The following is a 24109-nucleotide window of genomic DNA, read 5'->3' as shown; positions in this document are numbered from 1 at the left end:
TTATGCAGTGTCTTGTGTTTAATTACATCCAGAAATCATTAGTATGTCATGATTTTGTTATGTATTAATTATTTATTAATTTCAAGCTTTAAGTTGTTTGCTTACTTATTTCTGTTTGATCAGTAATTGAAGTTATTTTTTGCTTTAGTTGTTTAAAGTTAGTTGTAAGTTTTAAGCTGTAAACTTCTGGTAAACTTTAATTTAAGTTGGAAGCTTTAAAAGTTTTCTTAAAGTGAAGTTGTTTAATTTTAATTTGAGTTTAGAGACTTGAAATGTGTTAATTTTTTTTTTTTTTTTTTTTTTTGAGTTTGGTTAACGTCTACCCTCTTTCTGCTAAAGTCTTTTGAATCAATAATTTCTGGTTGTAAGGTGTTGAAGAAATATAATTTTTAAGGTTTTAATCAGCTTTTGTGTTTGCTGAATTGGATTGATTGTTAAAGAGACTTTAATTTCAAGTATTGAGTATTATCTCAATTTAAAAATAGAAATTCTGAATTTAACTAATGGAAATTTATATGCTTTTGTACAGAAAATTTGTGCCTTTCTGGTGGAATTATAGGTTTTTGCTTAGCTTAATTGCTTGAGAAGTTATTTGTAATTAAATATATATTTTTAGCAGAAATGGCACATTTTCTGACTTCAAAATGTTCACTTAGAAGTGCAGTTTTTAAGCTTCCAAAGCTGGGTTTTGACAGGTGATGAATGTTTACTCTCACCCATTTCCAGAGGGGTGAATCTTCCCGTGAAAAGGGTTATTTGGTTTGGCATGTTTTTTAGCGAGAAAATTTAAGAGGTTGAATTTTTCTTTAAAAAAATTTAGAAATTTTTTATATGCTTTTGTTCTTGGCGTGGTTGCAGATTTTTCTCATCTCTTTTGGGAAGTTTTGGGAATGTGGAAGTTTTCTGATTTAAAAACTCTTGCGCACCCGTTAGATGGAGATTGGACACACAAAAATTTCTGGGCCAGCGGAGTGTAGAAGGCGAAAAAGAAAAGCTCCAGCGAAATTACTTTCACCAGTTCCGACATAATTAAACTCCAGCTTTTGGGGAGTTCTTTATCGAAGGAGATTATTTCAACCTCTTCAGATTGCCAGTGCCTATTGTGTCGAATCATCTGTCACCTATAGAAAACTCTGTGCACGAAGTCCAATGAAGTTCGCTGACGTGTCACTCCAGTGGAGTAGGCCTAATGCAGATGGAAGGAGTCAAAAATTTATGATGTTTCCCTCCAGTGCAATGGTCCGTGCTACAGATTGCTGGCTTAGATGGTCTACTTGGTCTGCGAGATGACCGCTGTTGAATGCAGCTGATCTGAGCATCTTGTTTCGCAAAAGACCGTACCAGAAGATGTTTACAGAGCAGGAGGTAACATTACTTAAATTTTCCTTTAGAGATGGGGACATTTGCAACCAGTGCCGAACCCTATTTCTCGTTCAACTACCAATAATTTTAGTCATTTACTGAGTAGAAATATTAAGTGTTTGTATCATGAACAGATTATTATTGTTAATTTAAAAATTAATTTGATTTGTAACTTCTAGTACTCTGGAGAATATCCTTTTCTGATTGCAATGAATTCTATATTAAATAAATCTAGCTTACCTATTATTTTGGTGTGTTAATTGTTAATACTTTCCACATACACTTTCTTAACCAGGGTTGTAGCATATTTAGATTACACAATGCAAATGGTTTAACTTTTTTTAGGTCATTTTGATTTTGTTTTTGGTATTTTTCTTAAGGTAATTAAAAGGCAGGTTGTTCACCACTTTCAGTTGATTTATTTTATTTAAGAGAAAATTATACACCACAACACTTTCCTTCATCTAGTGCTTTATTTGCAGAAATGTAAACATTCCTGACATAATAACCTTTAAATATTTTATGATTCCTTGATGGTTGGATTAAGGAAGTAGTGTTCGGTGGAAGGAATAAAACTTTTACATTTGGATGCAATGTTGTAAAGTCTTCAGTACTATATCCTTGAGCATTATCGAGAATTAGGAGAAATTTAAAGCTCGGATTTTGCTATTTTAAGTAATGCTTGACTTTAATCAATGAATTTTTCAAACTAGTCATGAAAGAGGACTATCACAATGTGGCCAACTTTCTGCAGCATACTGCATGTAATTCAGGTTCTAACTCTGGGCAATTAAGACAATGGAGACAATTAAGGTAGTGTGTATAAATAAAATCATGTTTGGCAAGGCTTTACTGTATTTTGTTGATGAAAATTTTTCATTTTGTAAGGTTATAAAGGGGAATTTTTTTTTTTCCTGCCAGCTTTTTTTTTAGGTTATGCATTCAGTATACATACTGTTTGAGTTTGAAACCACTGCCCTTTTTATTAAAAGATAATCTATAAAAAGAAAACTTTCTTTTAATAAAGAAGCGTTAGTATTATGTAAATAAATTACAAAAATAATTTTGAAGTAAGTGTTATTTTTGCATTTGAGGATACATATATGTCTCATAAATTTTATATTTTAGTATGTACCTGCAGAATTATTGCCAATTTATAGGGATGACTTCATACCTATATCTGATTTAATTACACCGAACCAGTTTGAGGCAAAGTAAGTCCAACTTTATTTAATTTTTTTTAATGTAAAAAAGATTACTAAATATTGAGATATGAAATTTTTTGTTATTGCTTTAACTCTGATGGTCATCAACGAGCTCAGCTCATATTCCAGTTACACATCACAGTGTGCACAAACGAGCACAACTCACATAAATTTATGACTGATAGATGTTGCATGTATTTGGGAAGAAACAATTATTTAACCTTGCAGCTGCTGAAAGATTATTATAATTATTATTATTATTTGAATTAAATTGCTTTTTTTTTTCATTCAAAAAAACAGGTATTTTATTTTTTTATCATATTTTATTGTAGGAAATGTTATGCAGTGTAAATATAAAATGTTTTCATTGCATAACAAATATACTGTTTTGTATTATAATTCAATTCAGAACAGTATATTTGCTGTAAACTAAGGTTGTAAATTGAAATTATACCTTTATATTTCCATATAAGATGTGTGTTTCTGTTTTCATTCAAATAAGGCAATAAAATTAGTTTTTTATACTTAAAGCTAAATCTGTTGTGCTGTCTAGTTTTTTAGGAAAGTAAAATTAAACCATGAAGTAGCATTTCTTTAAATTCGCATTAAAAACGCACAATTTATTTCTATTCAGCTAGAATTAAATGAAAACTAAAACATTACTTTTTAATTTCAATAAAGTAGTAGTAGTATAAAATTAACAGTAATACACATTAAATTTTTTTTTTATGTATAATAAATTTAATTTTGAAAAAGTGAAATTTATTGAGAAGAAGGTATGGTTTGTTGCAAAAGGGAAATTTTTCTTTAATAAAATGTTTCTTAACTGTATTATATTCTTATACAAGTTTGTGAGAAAATAATAATATACTGGCCTAAAATTAACAGTGTAAGTTAGTTACTAAGAAGCATAATTTTACATAGCCTTGAAAGAAAACTTAGAGATATATGTATATATTTTTTTCCCTTCCTGTAAAATGGGTAAAATTTATATAGAAGAAAGAAATTTCTTTTTAAAACATTATTGCTGGATGACTGAAAAAAGCCTTAGATACACTTTTTGCAAATGCCATATGTGCATCAGGTGTTCTACATTTCTGGTTTTGAGAATAAATGAATTTGTCTTAAGCATAATAATTATTTTGGTAATCAATGATTATGCAGTATGTGTATTTAAACTTTTAAAAGTTTAGATGCTGTGAATTTTTACAGTTACCATAGTAGTGAAAAAAATAATCACAGATCATTTATGACTTAATTAAAATAAACCCTTGTCAAATTACATCATTAATAAATTGCATGCATGGCAAAATCATGTTCCACAAAATTAACCCTTTCTATGGAAAAAAGTGTAAATTCAGATTAAGCAAGAAGTATGTATAATTAAGACAAATCTAAATATTGTTGTAATTTAAAGGCAACAAAATGAAGCAAATGGAAGTTGAAAAGATTTTTATAAACACTTAAATAAGTGTGTGATGCAATTATTTTCTTTAGTGATTTTTGCTTGGAACAATGACTGACACCACTTTTAAAAGCTATGTGGTAAGGAGTACAGAGTTTTGTTTGTTGTTTATTTCTTGTTTCTTCATTTGGATCAATCTGCATTGCAAAATCAGACAATTCCTGTGCCTTTTTTAATAATTCATTTAAATTCTAGTCAGTTAAAGGCATTTTATCTCATTCTCACTGCTTTCACTTTCAGCTGGTGTTACAAGATCATTCAATTCTTTATTCATCATTTCTTAATCAAGTCCTTGAGTTCTCCTCCTTCTGCATCTGAAAATCCTTCATCAGCAATCGCTTTTGCAATTTTGACAATTTCTTTGGTGTAATTTCAGTTGATGGAAATTCTTTAAATTGTTGAAAACTTCTAGCTAGAGCTGATACCAGCAAGCATTTAATGTTGACAAATGAATGTTGAACTGCCTATGAATGAAATTCTAGCATTGGACAAATTAAATAGATGTGTTTAAAGTAACATGTATATGTGACTGCATTTTGCAAATTCACACTCAGGAAGGATTTACTGTATGTAATTAACAAGTAATTGCTACAGTATGTAAAAAAATAAACTTGAGTTCAGGCTTTGAGATTATTTGACAATTAAAATCATTAAAATTTAACACTATTCATTCTAGTTGGAAAAATCCCTAATGGCATTTAAAATAATGAAGAAATATCCATCTCCTATGTGCAGTATGAATTCACTTAAATACCAATTTAAGTTCTGTTGCACAGCTATGCTGTGTTTTCTATTAGGCCATTTTGTGCAGTTTCAGAGATCTTTATTGTTTTAAGCATGATGGCAGGATTCTGTAACTTTGAAAATATTCCATTGTGTGATGTTCTCTTTAACAGCAAGCACCTAATTTTTATCATTTCTTCAAAATGCAAGAGGAAAAAATAGAAAGTTTTTTTTTTTAATTCTTCCAAAAAAATTAAACTGGCCTATGTAGAATTAATCAGGGTTACATAAAAACAAAGTATAGATCTTCTGTGTGTGCTGTTTTACACGTAACCGTTATTGGGGCTAAATCGGACTGTTAGATGACATTTCTTGTTTATAAAAACGTTCATTGGAAATATACATAGGTACCAAATTTTTTATAAATAATACTAGGTACAAAAGTATCTTGCAGGTACTCTACACTTGAAATTTCTTAGTATAGTTTGCGATTGAGCTGTCACAAACTCGTAAAACTGAATAGTGACTATGTTGTGAGTTATAGGTGTGATTACTCATACATCTCTAATATCTTATTTGATAGTATTTTATATAATATTTCTAGAATTAAAAGGTTAAATTTTATCTCTTAAAGGCAGTAAATCATTTTAGACTCCTAACTGGCATTGATATCAAGTCTCAAGAAGATGCTATAGAAGCTATGAATGTATTCCACAGCAAAAATGTTAAAACTGTTGTTTTATCTAGTGTTCAGCTGGATGTCTCTGAACACCTCCTTTTATTTGGAAGTTCAATAATAAGTGAGTTTTTGTGATGTTTTCAAATGTTGTATTTTTAATGCTAGAATTATGTTCTCAACAGGGCTTAATTTCTAAAATCAGAAGTGCCGGAGCCCTATGAAAGGCAGTCAGGAAGAAGGGGAAAAATAAATAAATAAAATAACTGATAAAATAATAAAATTGACTAATAATTAAATTTCAATAAAATATAAACATATAAATACAAATTGAATAAATTATTAAATTATTTAAATTATGATAAATAGTTAAATAAAAGAAATAAAATGCCTGGACTCATCATATTTGGAGCTCTGGTTGGACTTCGTTCAGGAAACTAAGCAATATCTTAGCATCCAGCTGAATTCAAGTCGTAAATATACACTATAATATACTACTTCAAGAGATGAATGAAACAAAAACCATTCTTTTTGTCAGCGCACGAATGAAAAAAAGTAAATCTATTAAAGTGTCACTACTGAGAAGAGAATGATTACTAGAAACAATATGAGCATATGGAAATAATTTTATGGAGAAGTGTAGCTTCCAAAACAAACAGAGAGGAGTCTTACGCTTTCTTGACAGCTAGAATTATATCGCCGCGGTGCAGGGCCAATATAATTCTAGCTGTCAAGTAGAATGCAAGTGGGCAAAAAAAATTTCCCCATAACCGATCCGATAATAATATGAGAACAAACGTAAGGTCTGCACAATTGAAAATTTTGTCCGAGCTTACATTGCACCGTGCTCAAGCGCAGTTTAAGCTCTCACAAGAAGGCTGTAAAGACAAAGAAGAGATACCCAGCAGGAAGTTAAAATTTTTGTCCCCCTTATTTGGTTACACAGTTAAAGTCTGCAAGAGCTTTGGAATGATGGGTCACTAGTGCTGGAAGTGCACGACCAAGGTAACCACTTTTAGTACTTTCAGGAATAAAACCTTTTTTCTGCTGTCATAAATTTATTGGAGAATAAGCCTTTGACATGTGGATGGGGGATTTTCTTTCCTTAAAAGTCTGAACACTTCCATCAAAGTGTTTATATCCAAGAGGAAGATAGGCATGCATTCGGAAGTTATAATCGCATATTTATTTTTAAGATAAATTTGTTTGCTGAAATTGTGTTTCATTTACACAAAAGAAGTGCAGGAGGCCTTTTATGTAGGGCTCCGGTGCGCTCCGGCTAGAATCACGAGTTACTTCAGAAATTGAGAAGTGCCGGAGCTGGGCTCCAGTGCAATTTAAGCTCTGGTTCTCAAAGTAATAAATCCAGCTTGCAAAATTTTGCACAGCTGCGGAAAGCCATGTATATGGGTATTAAGAATGAAAAATAATGTGGTTGTGAGGATTGTAAAATTGACTTTGTAATCAATATCTGTTGTCATGTATTTTAAAGCATACTCACATAATGAGAAGTAAATATAAGTATTAGAATAATAATGCAATTTAAACAAAAAGGTAAAAAGTAAAAATCTGGTTTTAATTTTATATTCGTGTTTAAGTGAAGTATTTAATATTTTTCAAAATCTAAATTGGGAGTTTTATTAAAAAAATAAAAAACATTAAATCTGAGAGGAATACTATATGTTTAGTAAATGAAGTATTGTGTTATTAATAAAATGTAATCAAAAAGTTTGGTAAATGATCACTAAAATCTCTGTAAAATACTTCAGCAAATATTCTGATTGGCTTTCAAGCATAATCTGTCTTTGATACAGTGCAACTCTGACACTTTTTGTATAACTATTAGAAATGAATAGCTCTCTACCAGCAGTGCTTTTGGTTCACAGCCTTTTGGATGTATGAAATGTCAAAAATTTTGTCCCTTTTCAGTGCAGATTTTAGTTCTTAAGTCTGATGGGATAAGCTCAGGAGAATGTAATGGATGGTGTATAGCATAGTAATTTGGCAGATTTGCAACTATCTGCTTCACATTTACAGCAGTCTGAGGTTGTAGGTTGTGTAAAAAAAAAAAAAAAAAGATCCATGTTCAGTGAACTGAATGTGGCACAAGAGCCTCACAGTAAAAATCTTCATCCATTTAAGGCCTTCAGATATGAGTTTATTATGGATTAGGCCATGTGTCTCGAAAAGATAATTGACATTGTCTTTACCTTTGGCTTTTGGAAGTTAACCTTTTTCATATTTAGTTGTGAGGGATTATGCCAAGTTTATGGATTGTGCTGGAAGCATCATGTTTTGCCTCCTGTTGCAGTGAATTGTAAGCACAATTATCTAACAAGTTCTTAAAATTGCTATAGACTGCTTTTCTATGTTGTTTTTGTTTAGTAACGTAGTGAGAGTGAAAATCCTCACTGACAGTGGTTTTTATGATTTCATAAGAACATCTAATTCTTCTGTCATTTAGATGTATGAATAATAATGCAATAATAATTAATGAACTCTCAGCATGTGGTGATATTTTGCCTGTCATCGGTCTCCCACATCTATGCTCATCTTCAGCAGCTTCTCACCCTTTGTGGAAATGTTTAAATCACTCACATACTGTTTTTCAAATCACAGCTGCATCTTTGTACAAAACTTTATGCATTTTTGGGGGATTTTACCCATTTTGAAACTGAATTTCATATTGACTCTCTGCTCCATTATGCACTGCATTAAAAATATATGCAGTCAAAAGTCGTTAATTCGGACACCCATAATCCGGACCTCAAAGGTATAAACTTTCTGCGCATGCGTCGCATTTATGCATGCGCGCAAGACCTTTACGGCTGCACATATGCGTGTGCGCAAGCGCGTAATATGTTTACGCATGCGCGTTTAATGTATAACGGATGGTATAAGTTAAAATTATCTAATTATCTATTTCAGTTAATGTTGCAGATTGTGTTGTTCCTTAATCTTTGAATTGGATCCGGCTTATTATTTTTTGCAGACTGTTAGAGCAATTTTATAAAAGTAAGCTTGAACTTTCGATTATATCAAATAGAATTCCAATGCTGGAGCTTCCAAAGGATCTACAAAGCGAAAGTATGTTTCGATGTCCATCAAACAAAAAGTGATTGCTGCAAAAAGTGGATAAAGGCATGAAGAAAGTAACAGAGAGGTTGGTGAAAACGAAAAAATTTTGATTGACAAGTTAGTCGGTATTCTTGACACAGCAATTACGTGACTTTATTACTGAACAAAAAACTATGTCTGTTTATAGAATTAAAGAGAAAGTATTATCACATAAAACGAAGCAACTTAAACAACTGACATTGAAAGAAATGTTTAATAAAGTAAACAAATAAAATGTTGCCACTTTATATTCTAGTATCTTACAGTATTGCTTCAAATTGTATCATTTTTAAAAATCTTTATGCATTCGTTGTATTGCGTTATTGTTTGTTATAATTATAGAAAATATATTATCTTTGTCATAAGTATTGAAATTTCTTGCAGTGAAAGGGACTGAAAATATATAGTTGAAACGATCAGTTTTAGTATATTTTGTTCAAATTGGTTTATCATTGGCATCATTGAACATTACTGAACATTGATGTATCATTGAAAAAAGCATAAACATTTCTTGGTACTATTTGATTTCCATTGCCCCAGCAATAAGCCAATATACCATTTTCTACAGTATACCATTTTGTACTATACCCTAGCAATATACCATTTTGTGTGAAAAATGGTACTTTAATGAATTTGTCGAAGTCCATGGTATCGTAATAGTCTTTTCTCAATTTAAACATTGTAAAGAAGGTGTTGCGAAATTATATTTAAAAAATAGTATTTTGACTTTCAACTTCTTTCTGTTTGCTGAAACTGACAAACTGCATGTTATCATAATAGTCTTTTTTCAGTTTAAACATTTTAAAAAATTTTAATTTACCAAGGAGTAAGGAAGATGCCATATCATTTTTCCAGAAAAAGGATATATTACCGTAAAAGTAATTTTATTTCTGTTTTCAGTATATGTTAAAACTAATTATCATGATAAACCATTAAAATGAACAATGCGGTACATGTTATTAAGTGTAAACTTAATTAAAAATTTAATTAATTAATTTTACATGGTCAAGGAAAGAGAATATGCAATCTAAATAATTTGAGTTCCAGTTATCTGTATGCTAACGTTTTGGGTTTTACTGTATATTGTTTTTCTGCTAAGTATTTAATTTCAGGTAAATTGTAGCCATATTTAAGTTTTGATTGAAAGAATTTTTTTTAACCATCTTTGTTTTTAAATAAATTTGAGATATTTTTTCAATTTTTGATTACCTACGTTTTGGTACTTTGGAAAGGCAAATTTTGTGTTTATTAATGTGTATTGTGATAATGTGACAGTTTATATTTCAGTGTTTTTCTTTTTATTATTATTGTTAATTGTAGATGGCCGAACTATTGTTTCAATGGAAATTCCAAAGTTAGATGCAATATTTACTGGCACTGGAGACTTGTTTTCAGCCTTGCTTTTAGCTTGGATGGCAAGGACTAATGGAGATTTAGTTGTAAGTATTAACTTATGTTCTTACTATATCATAAATAATAATATTTTTTTTTAATTTTAATTTTTACTTAGCCATGCATAGTGAATTTTAAAGGAGCATATAAATCATGAAAAAAATCACTTGCGATAAAAATTGATATCAATTTTCTTTAAATCAGAATCTGATTAAATCAAGAATTATGTTTGTATTGACTAAAATACTGTAGATTTTGCTTTTTTTATGAATTTAATTATACGAATGTCTAGATTTGAAAATTATAGTCAGTGTCAAAAAGTAATGTTGAACATAATCAATAGATGTAGAAAAACATTGACGTTATACATAGACATAGAAAAAATATATGTTAATGAAGAGTGTTTCTTTTCTCTCTTTTTTTTTAGTTTGAATGCTATTTGTCTAACTTTCTGAATTGCATTATCTTTTATGAAATAGGATTTTAATCTTACATCTAATAATATTTCAAAGAAAATTTATAGTATATTTAATTAAAAAACAGTTTTATTCTATTTTGTTTAAGATTTCCTGTGAAAGAACTATCAATTCATTGAAACGTGTTTTAGAAAGAACATTAGATTATGCATCAGGTATGTTTTTATGTATTAACAGAAGTGAAAGAATGTGTATTGAGATTTTTTTTTTTTTTAAATATTTTTCACGATTAATTTGTATTTTATTGCAGCTTTGAAAGACCCATCTTGTTCTGCTTCAATGGAATTAAAATTAATACAGAGTAAGAATGACATTGAAAACCCACCAACAATTTTAAAATGTCGAAAACTGTGATGATTTTCGTTATATATGGGATGAGAATTTTCTCCATCCTTCTAGATAGATACTGTTGTCCACCAATGCTTAAATGTGTGTGTATATTTACTCAGAATTATAAAATTAATTATGTTCTTGTTTAGGAAGAGGAAGCACTGTAGATCATTTCTTTTATTATTTTTAGATTTAATTAATTTTAATAGAGAGAATAAAACTTAAAAATAAATTCCTGAAAAATTATATGAGGAGTATTCTTATACTTTAAAACTGAGATTTGTTAGACTAATCATAATTTTATACCATTTGATATTTCTGAAAATGTTCTTACATATCTGCTTAAGTTATAATGACTTAAAAAAGAGACAGCGTAATTTAAAATAAGAGGGAAAATGCATCAGGGGCTAACAAATGGTATTTTCAGGAACTTTAGACATATTTAAAAATGTTATTTCGAAACATTTTTGACCAGTAATGGTTCTAGAGATATTTAATACCTTTTTGTTATATAAGAAGAAGAGAAAATCACATATTTTAAAATAACTTCATATTTTTTTATAAAAATTTGTGTTGTCAGTTTTATTTATATCAGATCTATAGTTTCTTTGTCATTACTAAAATTATATGATCATATTCAAGAAAATCTTAGTATATTTTAAGTGTGAAAAGTTTTTAAAGGTTTGTGCTAAACCTATTCGTTACTCATGCTAATAGGCTTTTCTTTATCTGTAGTAAGTTTTTGTTTAATAATATTTCATGTATATATTAAAAAATTGCATCTGATGTTTATCATTAAAGTAGTACGTTAATCACTTCTAAATGAGATGAGATTTTACTAGGTAGTTGTAGAGTAAATTGTAGGAGTTCATAAAAATTTCAGGAATTACAAAGATTACAGTAATAAATGCGATTTTTTTTTTTTTTTTTTTTTTTTTAACTTCTAAAGAATCATGCTAACATTTTTAAAAGGTATAGTTTATACAAAGTAGAAATTTAAGTAACTACCAAATAAAAATATTACATTATTCATTTTTAAAATTGATACTGTTTAAGCTTGTAAATTCCTTTCATCACACATATCATGCTGTACATATGTTAGTACGTAACAATATGTTACCTAATAAGCATTTATGGAACCTTCACTCTCCTAAGTGATGCATTAGAGTATCTTTGCAAATTGAGATCTCTGCCACTTTCGGAAAACCTACCCCTAAAATTACGGCGGCTTGAACATTTCTTACAACAGAGAAAATAACTTCTTCTGTCTCATCCTACACATATACATGTAATAACATCTTACCAATGCATGTATACTGCTTGCCTTGTGTGGCACTAACATTTGTCCCTCGCAAGTTAAAAACATTTTTGAAATAAAACTACATTGAGTTTGTGTATCGATCATTGCTTCTGCAGGGATATTGTTCAGTAACACCTGCACAATTGGCAGCTCCAAATTTTTCATCATTATGATATTTATTTGAACTTCTGAAGGATTTTTTTTATTCCAGAGAGAGATTGTGTCCTCTTGTGCCATTCCTAGTTTAACTTGTCCTCTTGATTTTTCTTTTGCCTGTAAGTTTAGTGACCTTCACTCGTGGTTAAATTCTTCCTTGTACTCTCAGATTATTTTTTTGACACAAACTGCAGTTTTTCACTGAGGTGTTGCTCTAAAACTTTGCTCATTTGGCCTCTCATCATAACCCGCTATTTTTTTTTTTTTTTCTGCCATTTGTCTCTTTGGGAACTTGCTGCTTAATTAGAATAGACTTTCCTATGTTGTTGGATTTGGGAGCTCAAAATAATCTTTGATTGGGGGTTGTAACCTTAGCCAAATAACTTGAATAATATTTTCATCTGGCCTGTTGCTGTACAACAAATTAAAAATTTGTACTTTGCATAAGAGAAAATCTGTCAAGCCCTCGACTATAATCTAGATATAGCTCTGATTCTAATATAGCTCTGATTCGAACCTGGCCTTGTCTTTTACAATGGGGAATGCTTTAATAAGAGCATTTTTTAAATTCTCAGATGTGTAGATATTGCTTCCTAGCTCACTTAACTCAAATTTCCCAATGCATGTATACCATGTGGTGGTCTGGACTTGAAGTGCAGCAGTATAGTGACTTTTTGTGCCACTGGCGCTGGATGTAGTAGGAAATGGGAATTTAATTGTTCGAGAAAATTTGTCACATAGTTTTTCCCATCAAAAATGACTGCTGGTTTCATATTAGCCTTTATTTTATCAATAATAAATCCAAATCCCTTCATGGGATTAACTGCAGTCAGCAGAACTTGCAGCATTGAGAGGGCAAAAGTAAATTTTGCTGTTTCCTGAGATGATTTGTTTCAAATCATCAGGTGCCACTAGGGAGTTTTGTGAAACTTTGGTAACATAAACTAGATCCAAAAACTCTAAAAGATGACATGCGAATTATCTCTATCTCTTGTAAGTATCACAGAGACAAGGAAAGGGTGCAAAGGACCCATTTATTAATCCAAATGAAGTTTAGGAACTAACCAACCAAAGGCACTAATTCATGCTTACAGAAGTCAACACTTTTGGCTTAACTCAAAGATAATGGTAACAGCTTCACAGTTAACTAGCATGCAAGCTGGCTCTGACCAAATTGGGCATAAACAAGCCTAATGGCAAGAATTACTCAACACCACATAATTTTAACTGCTAGAGAATCAAAGTTAGCAACATGGCCTTGAAGCAGGCCATATGCACTCTGAACACATAAGACCATTCAAGTGCATATGGCCTTGAAGCAGGCACTCTGATATTCATCATCCAAAACTTAAATCTTTCCTCCTAATTTAAATGTATGCAGGGTTGCCACGCTACCTGGAAAACCGGAAAAAGTCAGGAAATTCGGAAATTGACCAAAAAATTCAGGGAAATGTCAGGGAATTTAAGTGTTTTAGTCAAAATCTGGAAAAGTCAGGGAATTTCATACAATGATCCCGCCAAAAAAGGCGAGTTTTGCGCCGACGTCAGAAGAGATCACTTTTTTGGCGAATTGTGTATCATGTGAGTGTCATTCGGGCAGCTGGCATAGAGCCAATTTTCGCAGCTTCAATTTGATTGTCTTTTTAGAAAGGCAAGCAAGTTTCCCGCAACTTTTGGTTTCCAGTAACCTCGAGAATCGCATGTGCAGTGAATGAACCAAAGAAAGTACCTGTTCTCGTATGAAACAAAATGGGTTTAATCCTAGTATACGGTACCATGAAGGTTAGAATTAAAAAAGTATGTATTGTAAAGAAGGAAAACTTCTCTGCAACAGACGTGGCTCGGTTCCATCATAGCGGGAAACAGCTGTGCATGCGCGATATATATGTCGCCAAAGCTCGAAACCGGTGTCGAAGTTCGAAGGTCACGTTATTAAGAGTTCATAAAATGAATATCGTTTAAAATGTCTTTAAACTCTAAAGGAAAAGAAAATATTTTTTGGCGCAAGTAAATTAATTCATGGATTAGTTATTTTGACGGGGGAAAAATAAATCTACGAAAATCCGTTTTTAAAATTATTGTGAAAAATCCAAGAAGAAACGTTTTATCAAAGAACGTTTTTTCTTGGATTTTCGCAATAATTTTAAAACGGATTTTCGTAGTTTTCTTTTTTGTGAAAGAACGTTTCTTCTTAACACGTGTTTCTCAATTTCCTGTACACATCGCGGAGAGGGAAATTCTGGCCGTTCTGTCGTGAAATCCCTTGGCAAATTTTCCCTTCGCTTTTTACATAGACGTTCTTAATTTTCAAAATCATGCGAAGGTCGTATCGTATACTAGGATTTTACCACAAAATCTTTTTTTTCTTTTCCTTTCTTTTTAATAAATACCTTGTCATTTTGCAGTAAAATAAAAAAATAGTAATCAATCATCTAGGATAACCATATATAACTATATTCGCTAAAATATCGTTGATTATTCTAATTAAATTTTTAAGTAATTATCTTTATTTTTATGTTATTCATATCATTAAATGTTGCTTCTTCCCTCTAAATTTATTTATCATTAGTAAATAATATTTCCAAATTTCAGGAAATTTTGTCTGGCATAATCCTGAAATTAATTCTAGCAGTATGATGACATCACGAAATTTAATGCACATATTTTTTCCTTATGTATGCTGCGAAATAAATATAAAATACCTCAATTTAGTAAAAAAAAATCATTAAATAGATTTCTTTCTTTCGTTTAGCTGCAGAATGTCTGCAAAAAAAGCCTTATTTTATTCCAGATTGGGCAGATTCAAATTTCAATCTCCAGTGGAGAAAACAACTCCTATTATAATTATATTTGTGTTTTCAAGTGTTAAGGTGCCATTTAAGAATACACCTCACACAAATTAAATTTACCTAAAATCTAACCTAACTTTTAGCATTGCGTTGTGATTTATAAGAACCGGATTAGCTTCGTGTTGAACTGGGGATGATCATGAGTAATAATTAAATAAAACGTACAGTTGTTATCCAATGTATATATCTTAAATTTTATTAAGTTTTTTAAGCGGAAAAGTAAACAAAATTATCAAACAAAGTGTACCAAGAATAATTAAGAATAAATGTCCTCTGGGATTTATTGAATAATTAAGTGAATTTGCTACACAATACAAGTAATACCATAATTAATTTACCTCTTAGCACAGCCAACGTACATTACGCGGATAGACTGGAATTTTCTCGAAACATACCTGGAAAACCTGGAAAAGTCAGGGAATTTCATTCTCCTCTTTGAGTGGCAACCCTGTGTATGTCTTTATACTAAAGAATTTGGTGCCATCCATAAATATTGTCAAGATGTGAAAAATCTTTGTTACAAATTAAAAGGAACACAAAGCTGCTAGTTGTAAGAAAACTAAGAATAAATTTATTTTATAAGAATTCACATCTGTGTTTTAAAATAAAATATTGTGTACTAATGTGTTTTTAAATAAAATAACTAAATAAAAGGAGAGTTGCTCTGCTGTGCTTCTGTCTTCTGTTATGTAACTCATGGAAATAAAATGCAGTTTACAAGAATCTGTTAAATTTGATTAAATGTGGTTTTAAAAATTGTTTTTATGAATTCTATTCATAAATGTGTTTTAACCAACTGAATGTAAAATATATTCAAGAATATTATGCAGTAACAGTTAAATGATGAAAATACAGCTTTTATGTACTTGCTCTAAAATCACTAATTTTTGCAGAATTAATTTTTAAAAAAATTTTTATGTAAATTAAATAAATCTGAAATAAGCAAATCTAGCAGGTTTACTAAATTAAATGATAAGCAATAAGTTTTGTTTTTACTGAAGCCTTCTCTAAGAACTACAAAATGAAATCCAGTGCTAAAAGATTGTTGCTTTAAAAGAGATTATTATTTAAAATGCATGTTATTTGTTTGAAATTTATTAGTAATTTTGTGTTTATGACTTTATATATAAATTTATATATATAGTTATATATATAAATTTTCAAAATGTATTGAGCTTTGTATATAAAAATCTAATGAATATGCTGCATATTTGTTTGCATTTTATTTAATATGAATTTATGTAGCTGCAGTTTTTATACTTAATAATATATTACTACCTATATTTCCTAATACTATTTATTTTGCTAATGTTAATAAATTTACTAGTATTGTTTTTATATTTACTGATATATAGAATACTATTTAATTTTTCAAGTTAAAGTATGTTTAAATACATGTGCTGGTAGCACAATCTAATAGCAAATGAAACATCAGTCTTCCATTTTATATAATAAGCACTCTTCCTGTGCCTTAAATAAGGTCAATTTTTCTCTTTCAAAAAAAATTGTTAAGACTGCTATTATGAGTTTTTTTTTTCTTTTAAAAATTACCTTTAAATTCAGTGATTTAGTTATTTTTGAGAAATGCTTAAGAACTTTATGTTTTGAGCAACTGTTGTTATAAAATTGTTTTACCCTTTCCTGTTAGAATTTAATGCTATTTTTTTTTAAATCAAAACACTGTAAAATTGAATTGATCACATTTAAATTTTTCATGCAAAAATATTTATTGCCTTCTTTAAGCTCTAAAATGTTAATTATAAAATATCCAAATCTATACATACTTGTTAATATTTACACATATAATATATATATTTAAATAATATAAAAGTTAATTTATAATCATCCATGCTTGGAAAGTAGAATCTTTACAATTAGCATTTTTCATACAGTTTAATTATATGTTGGAGTAATCTATGAATGTTTTAAATTAATGATATGTAATCTGTGTTGCCATAGAAGAGTTGTTCTAGTATGAATTGTTTTCAAACTTTTTAATCATTCTTCTTCCCCTTTTTTCAGCTCTTTTAACTTGTGTTCTTGATGGGAATTTCTGTGTAATCAAAATTATTGAAATGCAATACAAGTATATATATATATATATATATATATATATATATATATATATGTTTATACATATAGATTGACATTTTTTTAATTATATAAGTTATGAATAATCTTGTACTTAATCTGTGCATATATTAAAAGGTGTACTTTGTGTTAGCTATCAAGCAATGTAATTTTCATATTTTTGACATGAATGAACTTTTTTCCCTTTGTGTGCAATTTTTTAATCTTTATTCAATAAACATGTGATAAATGTTTACAAAATTATTAGAGAAGATATTTTTTATATTTTTGATATTTTTTAAGTAATATATTTGAGATATCTTGTACTTCTTCCTAGTTTCATGATAAGCAGATAATTATAAGCTTTACATTATGAAATGTAGAAATACTTATAAAAATACAGCAGACTGTATTAATCAGAATTAATTGCAGTAGGAAATGCTCATAAAGCAACAGTAGTCATGGTCAAAGAAGTAAAGCCAGGGGGGAAAGAAAGATTTATTTGTATTAAGAATGCTAATCAGCTAAATAAAATTATGCTCTTCCATATTATTGCAGCTCTTTATTTAAATAACGCCAACTCATGTCTCAAACCATTGCCAACTGACTGCCAGTCCTAACATGAATTACTTTTATTCTGCCTGTCTTAAGAAGAGCTTTTAAATAAGATTTCCTTTGCATACTTTAACAAGAAAGTTAGTCGTATTGTAAAAAAGTTGTAAGTTTAATGTTACACTGTGAAAATCCTTGGGATAGGAAGCTTTAAATTCTATAATTCTTGCTTCTAATTTTTTATTCTTTATTTGAAACAATGGCAGCATAAACTGTATGGAAGAAATAAATATGTCTGCTATGGAAGTTCTTAACTTTTTCTTAATTAAAACTTAGCAATAATCTTAATATCATTTAAACAACAGGGGCTATAATAAGAAGGATCATAAATAATTTGTATTAATTTACTAAAATGAGATTTTTTTTTTTTTAATTTTCTATACAGTATAATAATAGAGCTATTACAGTGTGTCAGATTTTCTCTACATGTATGTAAGTTTCTTTACTTTGTTATACACATGCTTACATTCATTGACATTTATGATAATGCTTGTGTTATGTAATTTGTAAAGATACTCATATATTTGATATATTGAAATATAAAATTTGTAAATGTAAATCATCTGGTTCATTATCTAGTCTTTCTTCAATAGCATGTTTTTGACTGCCTGTTACTTTTATCCACTCTATCTTTAAAACATAGTACAGCAATTTGTTTTTGGCCTTAGTAAGCAAGGAAATCATATTTAGTAACAAAGCATATTGTTTTACTATGTTCCTGAAGAGGTTTTTTTAAATAACTGGCTGAGTTAAGAACATTTTCAATGACCTACTTCTGGTCACTCGTAAATTACTAGCATTTGGATGCTCTTTTTCTTAAATATAAAGAGTTGCTGAACAAATTCTTCTGGAAAGGATTGGAAATGGTTGTTATTTGCTTCGATTCATCAAGCTATAATAGACATTAGGTAGCATACACTTATTTTTCTATTGCAATGAAAGTTTGCTTTTCCTGGCACAATATGTTTCAGTTTACAAAATTCATATGCGCTGTTTGAAAGAATTGCTTTATAATTTATTCTTATAATGTTTTCTTGTTGACTATTGTGCATTAGATTTACAATCCATGTTATATCATTTAATGGGACATATAATTTGTTTTTAGACATTTTGTTTTTAATAACACATGCTAGACTTTATTTCATCTTATTATTTTTTAAATAACTCAACAATACAGCAAAGTTTTTGTTTTGTGATCCTTAGCTTTTATTTATTTACTACTACTCTAATCAAATTTATTCAGCCTGAATTCTGAATAAATTTATGCATCCTGTAATGTTTTTAAAGCATTTTTGTGTTATCTTAGCATGATGTACTACATTAGTGCAGCTACTTTTTCTATGTTGGTAAATTTTAGCTTTCTAACATTTGTCTGTGTAATATCTCTCTTTTTCTTACATAATTTTTTATATTCAATTTAAAACAAATATCTTACACTATCTGTAATTTATTGTTTACTCATTCCTTCTCCTTTTTGATTTTACATCCACCCTTTGATCATTCCTATTTTTCCTAGGTTTGTTTTCTTACTTTTCTATATTTGAATTTAAGTATTCAGTATATTTATTTTTCAATTTAGACATAATAGCATGAAATGCGTGTACGTGCATAAGAAGTATACAAGTACAATATTTAAAACAATAGAAATACATTAGATATTTGGCATGAAACTAGACAGAAGAAAAATGGCATTTAGCAATATTGTATTAAGTAGTTTCTATTTTTATTTTTTAATATATTCATATCAATTTAAATTATGAAAATATTTTTCTGTTGAGCATTATGAAAAAAACTATTTGCAATGAGTTGCACTTAGAATATATTTTACTAAGAATGAGGTGACTTAAAAAATAGGAATATAGGAAAATTTCCCACATTTCTCAGGTACTTATGTGTGATTTAATAAGTAAAATTCATGACCTAAGCTTGCAAATGTGGCATAATTATGTATTGCATATTAATGCTTAAGATTTTATAACAGAGAAATTGTAGAATTAAGTAAAAATTTATTTACAAAATGCATCGATTTAGATAAAAATCCTGAATTAACTGTGATTTATTTATAGTTGCCATATTAAGCAATTTTTTTTTTAATTTTATTATTTTAAGTGATTTGTAAAACTGCATAAAGAAATGCTGTTATTTATATTTGAAAAGCTGAATTTGCTATTAAAATTGTCAGAATATGAATGAGTATGAATTATGTATGCGTATAAATGTGTATGAAAGTTTTTTTTTTTTTTTTTTTTCTAATTTCACAATGTGGCATTAAAAATATCTTAAGATTGAAGATTTCTTAAATTGGTTTTGTGCTAAATATTTTAATCATGAAGGAATTGCACATATTATGCTTTTTGTATTTCCAATGCTAAGTAAAACTTAGTAAAATTTTCTGGTAGTAGATGTCCAGCATTTTGAAATCTTAACTGTTTTCCGAATTCATAAACAATGCTTTTTTCTTTGTGTTTTCATTCACAGAATACATAGCCAAACGGGTAACTTCTACTGGTGAGTGTTATAATTTTACACTTTTATATATTAGTGTATATAGTTGAAGTGCAATAAATCTGTGTATGTGTGTACATACTTAAAATTAATTATTTATCCTTTCAAATTAAACTTTTGTTGAAAAATGCTTTTTTCAAACTTATTCTAATATTGTTATTTTATGAAAGGCAGAAAAATGTGCTGAAAGCAAATTATATGTAAGTTGATATATGTTTTTGTGATATAGATATTTATAAGTACTATTATACATGCACACACATGTATATATATGTACACACAATTACAAATGTGCATTCTTGCTTCATAGATACTTATAATTTATCAATGTTGTTATTTATGTATAAGGGTAGAATTTCAACCTAAATTAATTGTTAATGCAGAGTGAATTAATTCTATGTCACAGTTTATCCTTAAAAAAATCTGTTACAGTTTTGGTATCTGGATGTATATTGTAATTAAGACAAATTTTATACATTAATCATAGTCCCTCAAAAAATCAAAAGTGCTAAATTGTTAGAAAATTGTACCTTTTATATATCTAATTCTTAACTGTGTTCTAATTTATGGCAAGCATTCATTTTTAATTATAATTAATAAATAAGAGTGTGTCAATATTAGAAACAAGTGCTGTACAATAAAACTAAGTTATAAATCAGAATTGAATTCTTTAGTTTTTAAAGTAATGCTTCTTTTTTGAAATTCACTGAATGCCTTTATAAAGTTTTTGTGGAATTTGTTAAAATAACATTTTGTCTAGTAATAGTAAAAATTAAATGACTATTCTTAGCAGTTTTAATTTCATAATGAATAAGCATGAATTTTTCTAAATGGCTGTTTGTTGAAGTTTTTATTAATTGTTGTGCATGTATTCAAATATCAATTCATTAAGAAAATCCATAAGAATAGTTAAATTCTAGGTAATGGTATGAAAAAGACAAACTTTTGAATTCCTAAATTATGTCTTAATTAGCTATGTTAAATGCTCAATATAGATTATATTAAAGTTATATGTTTTAATTATTTTAATTTTATTGTAATTATTTTAATCTTATTGTGATTCGTCGTGGAATTGGACAGCATTTGCTTTATGGTTTATGTATGAACAGCTATTGTTCTGTTATATATTGTTAATTATTTTTGAATATACTGAAGCACATGTAACTAGTTGCTGCATCTGTATTGTGAGCTTATTACTTTATAGCAATATATTTATTAAAAACTGCTTTATGACACCAGATAGTTTCTTTACATTTATTTAATAAAATATTTTGTAGTATGAAAGTGTTGTTTTGTTTTTATAATAAAATGCTACATTTGTATTTTTTTAAGTATTCATTTTGATTTAGAGGAACCATAAATGCAATGAGATTTTTATTACATTTATAATGGTGAATTACGTTTATAAAGTGATTTAAATGAATTGACTCTATTCATATCCCTTATAACAGGTTCTAATCAATGTATAAGTCACTTCAAAAAGAATTTATAATGGCAATTATATTAACTGAATTGACTATATTCACATCCCTTATTGCAAATTCTAATCAATGTATAAGTTATTTCAAAACAAATTAATTTTCTTACAAACTTGTTATTCATAATAATTAGAAAATGAGTTCTGCATCAACTCATAGAGACAGTATGAAACGTTGCAGTTCATTAAATCATTTGCATTCTTGAATGTGATTCTTCCTTGTCACTTAGTCAGTCAGGTTCCATGTGTTATGCTTATAAGCTCCCAGATCTTCGAGACCCCACCAATGACTGAATGGTAAGATAGTTAAATACTGATAGTTTGAGCTGCTTTGAGTTTAAACTCAGGAAAATGGCTTGTTTGGTTTTTCTCATGTACAACGTGAATATGAGCCAGTTTTCCTCGGAAAATCATTCACGGAGGCATCCCTTTTTGGAAAATAACCCTTGTGGCTTCGCCATCATCAAATAACCTTACTCATGTCCTCAGAAATTAATCTTTGGGAATATTTTCCTCCAGAATTCATTAAGGGTGTTTTTTAAGTATCATCCCTAATTGCTACATTGTTAGAACATTTGGGGCATCCTGATTGTAACAGTGCATTTTTAAAAATTTTCACTTCCTTTGTTTCAGTTGATGTATGGTATGATTTCTATATTTTAAAAAATAAAAAATTTACCAGCAAATAAAATTTAATCTTTTTTTAAATGCAGTATATGAAAGGTCATCATCTCCTGTGGGTGTTTAAATTGTGCTGTTCACAGAGGTGTCTGATCAGGAGGAAGGGCTGAGGAATTAAATTTTTTTTTTCTCTTTTTCTTATTAACTTTTTTCCTGTGTTAATTTTCTAACTTGAATGTCATGTTCTTTGCACGTATACCACATAAAATTCAACAGCAAAATCACAAATTATTAAAAAAACAACATATCATTAGAATTTCCAATAGACAGTCTCGCACGCTGGAGATAAATGTGTTTTATTCCGAACAGTGTTGCTACTGCTCACTTTCAAATTCTTGAATGTGTTAATGAAAAATTCATTAAGGTTTCATAAAATATAAAACAAATTAGAAATAAAATATTCATCTTCCAGGTGCACATGCTTTTGGATAAGAACCACGTCATTCCAAATTTGATGTCTCTAGGTACTGTTGTTTTTTCACAATGTGAGTAATATAAATACAGTGGAACCTCGAAATACGAGCACCTCTAGGTACGAGAAATTCAAGATACGAGGAAAGTATGAAAGAAAATTTCGTCTGTAAATTGACTCGAGTAACGAGACAAGCTGTTGGTATGCGTGATGTGTTTCCAGATCAGGCTCGAGTTAGGAAATCCCTTTGTCAGATCACTCGGTATTCTTTGCCCTACGTCTTTGTTTGCTTGTGAGTTAATTAATTGTTTTTTTACATTTAACATGAAAATAATTATTTCACGATGCCTCCCAAGAAGATTTTTGTCTCAGATAGTGCTGCAAAGAAAAAGATGAAAGCTATGGCCGTTGAAATTAAGAAAGAATTCAGATAAACATAAGCTTTTTTTTTTTTTTTTTTTTTTTTAACAAAATGCCTAAGAGAACCTACATTAGGCAAGAGTAGAAATCTTTGCCTGCCCACAGGCCAATAAAAGATAGGCTTACCCTCTTGTTTTGTGCCATCGCAAGTGGAGATTGTAAAATCGAGGCGTTGCTCCTCTACCTCTCAGAAAATCTATGAGTTTTAAGAGTGGGGAGATGCACAAAAACCAACTGAATGTGATGTGTCGGGCCAACAGCAAAGCCTAGGTAACATGGCAGTTTTTGATCGAATGGGTCAATGAAGTTTTTGGTCCCTCAGTGAAGAAATACCTTCACGATACTAAGTTGCCACTCAAGGCGTTGCTCATGCTTGATAAAGCTCCTGCACATCCTCCAGGGCTTGAAGATGATTTTCTGGAGGAAATTTAGTTCATAAATTTCAAGTTTTTTCCTCCCATTTCCACTCCACTTCTCCAGCCAATGAACCAGCAAGTTATTTACAAATTTAATAAGTTGTACACGAAGGCCTTGTTTTAAAGGTGTTTTGAAGTGACATAAAATACAAGCCTGACCCTCAGAGAATTTTGGAAGGATTACTTCAACGTTCTAAATTGTTTAAACCTCACGGATAAGGCTAAGGAAGAAGTCTCAGTGAGGATCCTGAATTCAGCATGGAAAAATCTGTTGCCTCAGAGTATTCCTGACTTAGGTTTCAAACCTCAAGCTGTGACAACATAGTGCAGCTAGTCGAAGAAATTGTATCTTTGGGGAAAAGTATGAGTCTGGATGTGGATGATGCTTAGTGAAGAACTTGCAACATACGAATTTAAAGAACTTCACAAAGAACAAGAGGTGATAGAAGAGAGCTTTCGTTAGGG

At 29.4% G+C, this 24109-nt stretch overlaps 1 protein-coding gene across 2 annotated transcripts in view; it reads left to right on the top strand.

The window, feature by feature from the left end:
* Positions 1-21522, top strand: part of Pdxk (pyridoxal kinase) — a 58227-nt gene extending 36705 nt beyond the window's left edge. Inside the window, exons 6-11 of one of the 2 annotated variants that reach the window (XR_015039427.1) lie at positions 2491-2576; positions 5407-5555; positions 9869-9987; positions 10505-10571; positions 10667-10845; positions 17074-21522. Coding sequence is in view for 1 of the 2 variants with exons in the window: in XM_085810668.1 (XP_085666794.1) it covers positions 2491-2576; positions 5407-5555; positions 9869-9987; positions 10505-10571; positions 10667-10770 (525 nt within the window). In the remaining variant the exon portion in view is untranslated. Of the gene's footprint in view, positions 1-2490; positions 2577-5406; positions 5556-9868; positions 9988-10504; positions 10572-10666 lie in introns of both variants that reach the window. The other variant, XM_085810668.1, reaches the window with a different exon arrangement.
* The last annotated feature ends 2587 nt before the right edge of the window (positions 21523-24109 follow it).

The sequence above is a fragment of the Stegodyphus dumicola genome, chromosome 2 (assembly GCF_044657685.1).
Source record: "Stegodyphus dumicola isolate Sdum_Otavi_A_Nest chromosome 2, ASM4465768v1".
Lineage (NCBI taxonomy): Eukaryota > Metazoa > Arthropoda > Arachnida > Araneae > Eresidae > Stegodyphus > Stegodyphus dumicola.
Note: the sequence above shows the minus strand (reverse complement) of the source record. Positions and strands in the feature narration are given on the sequence as shown.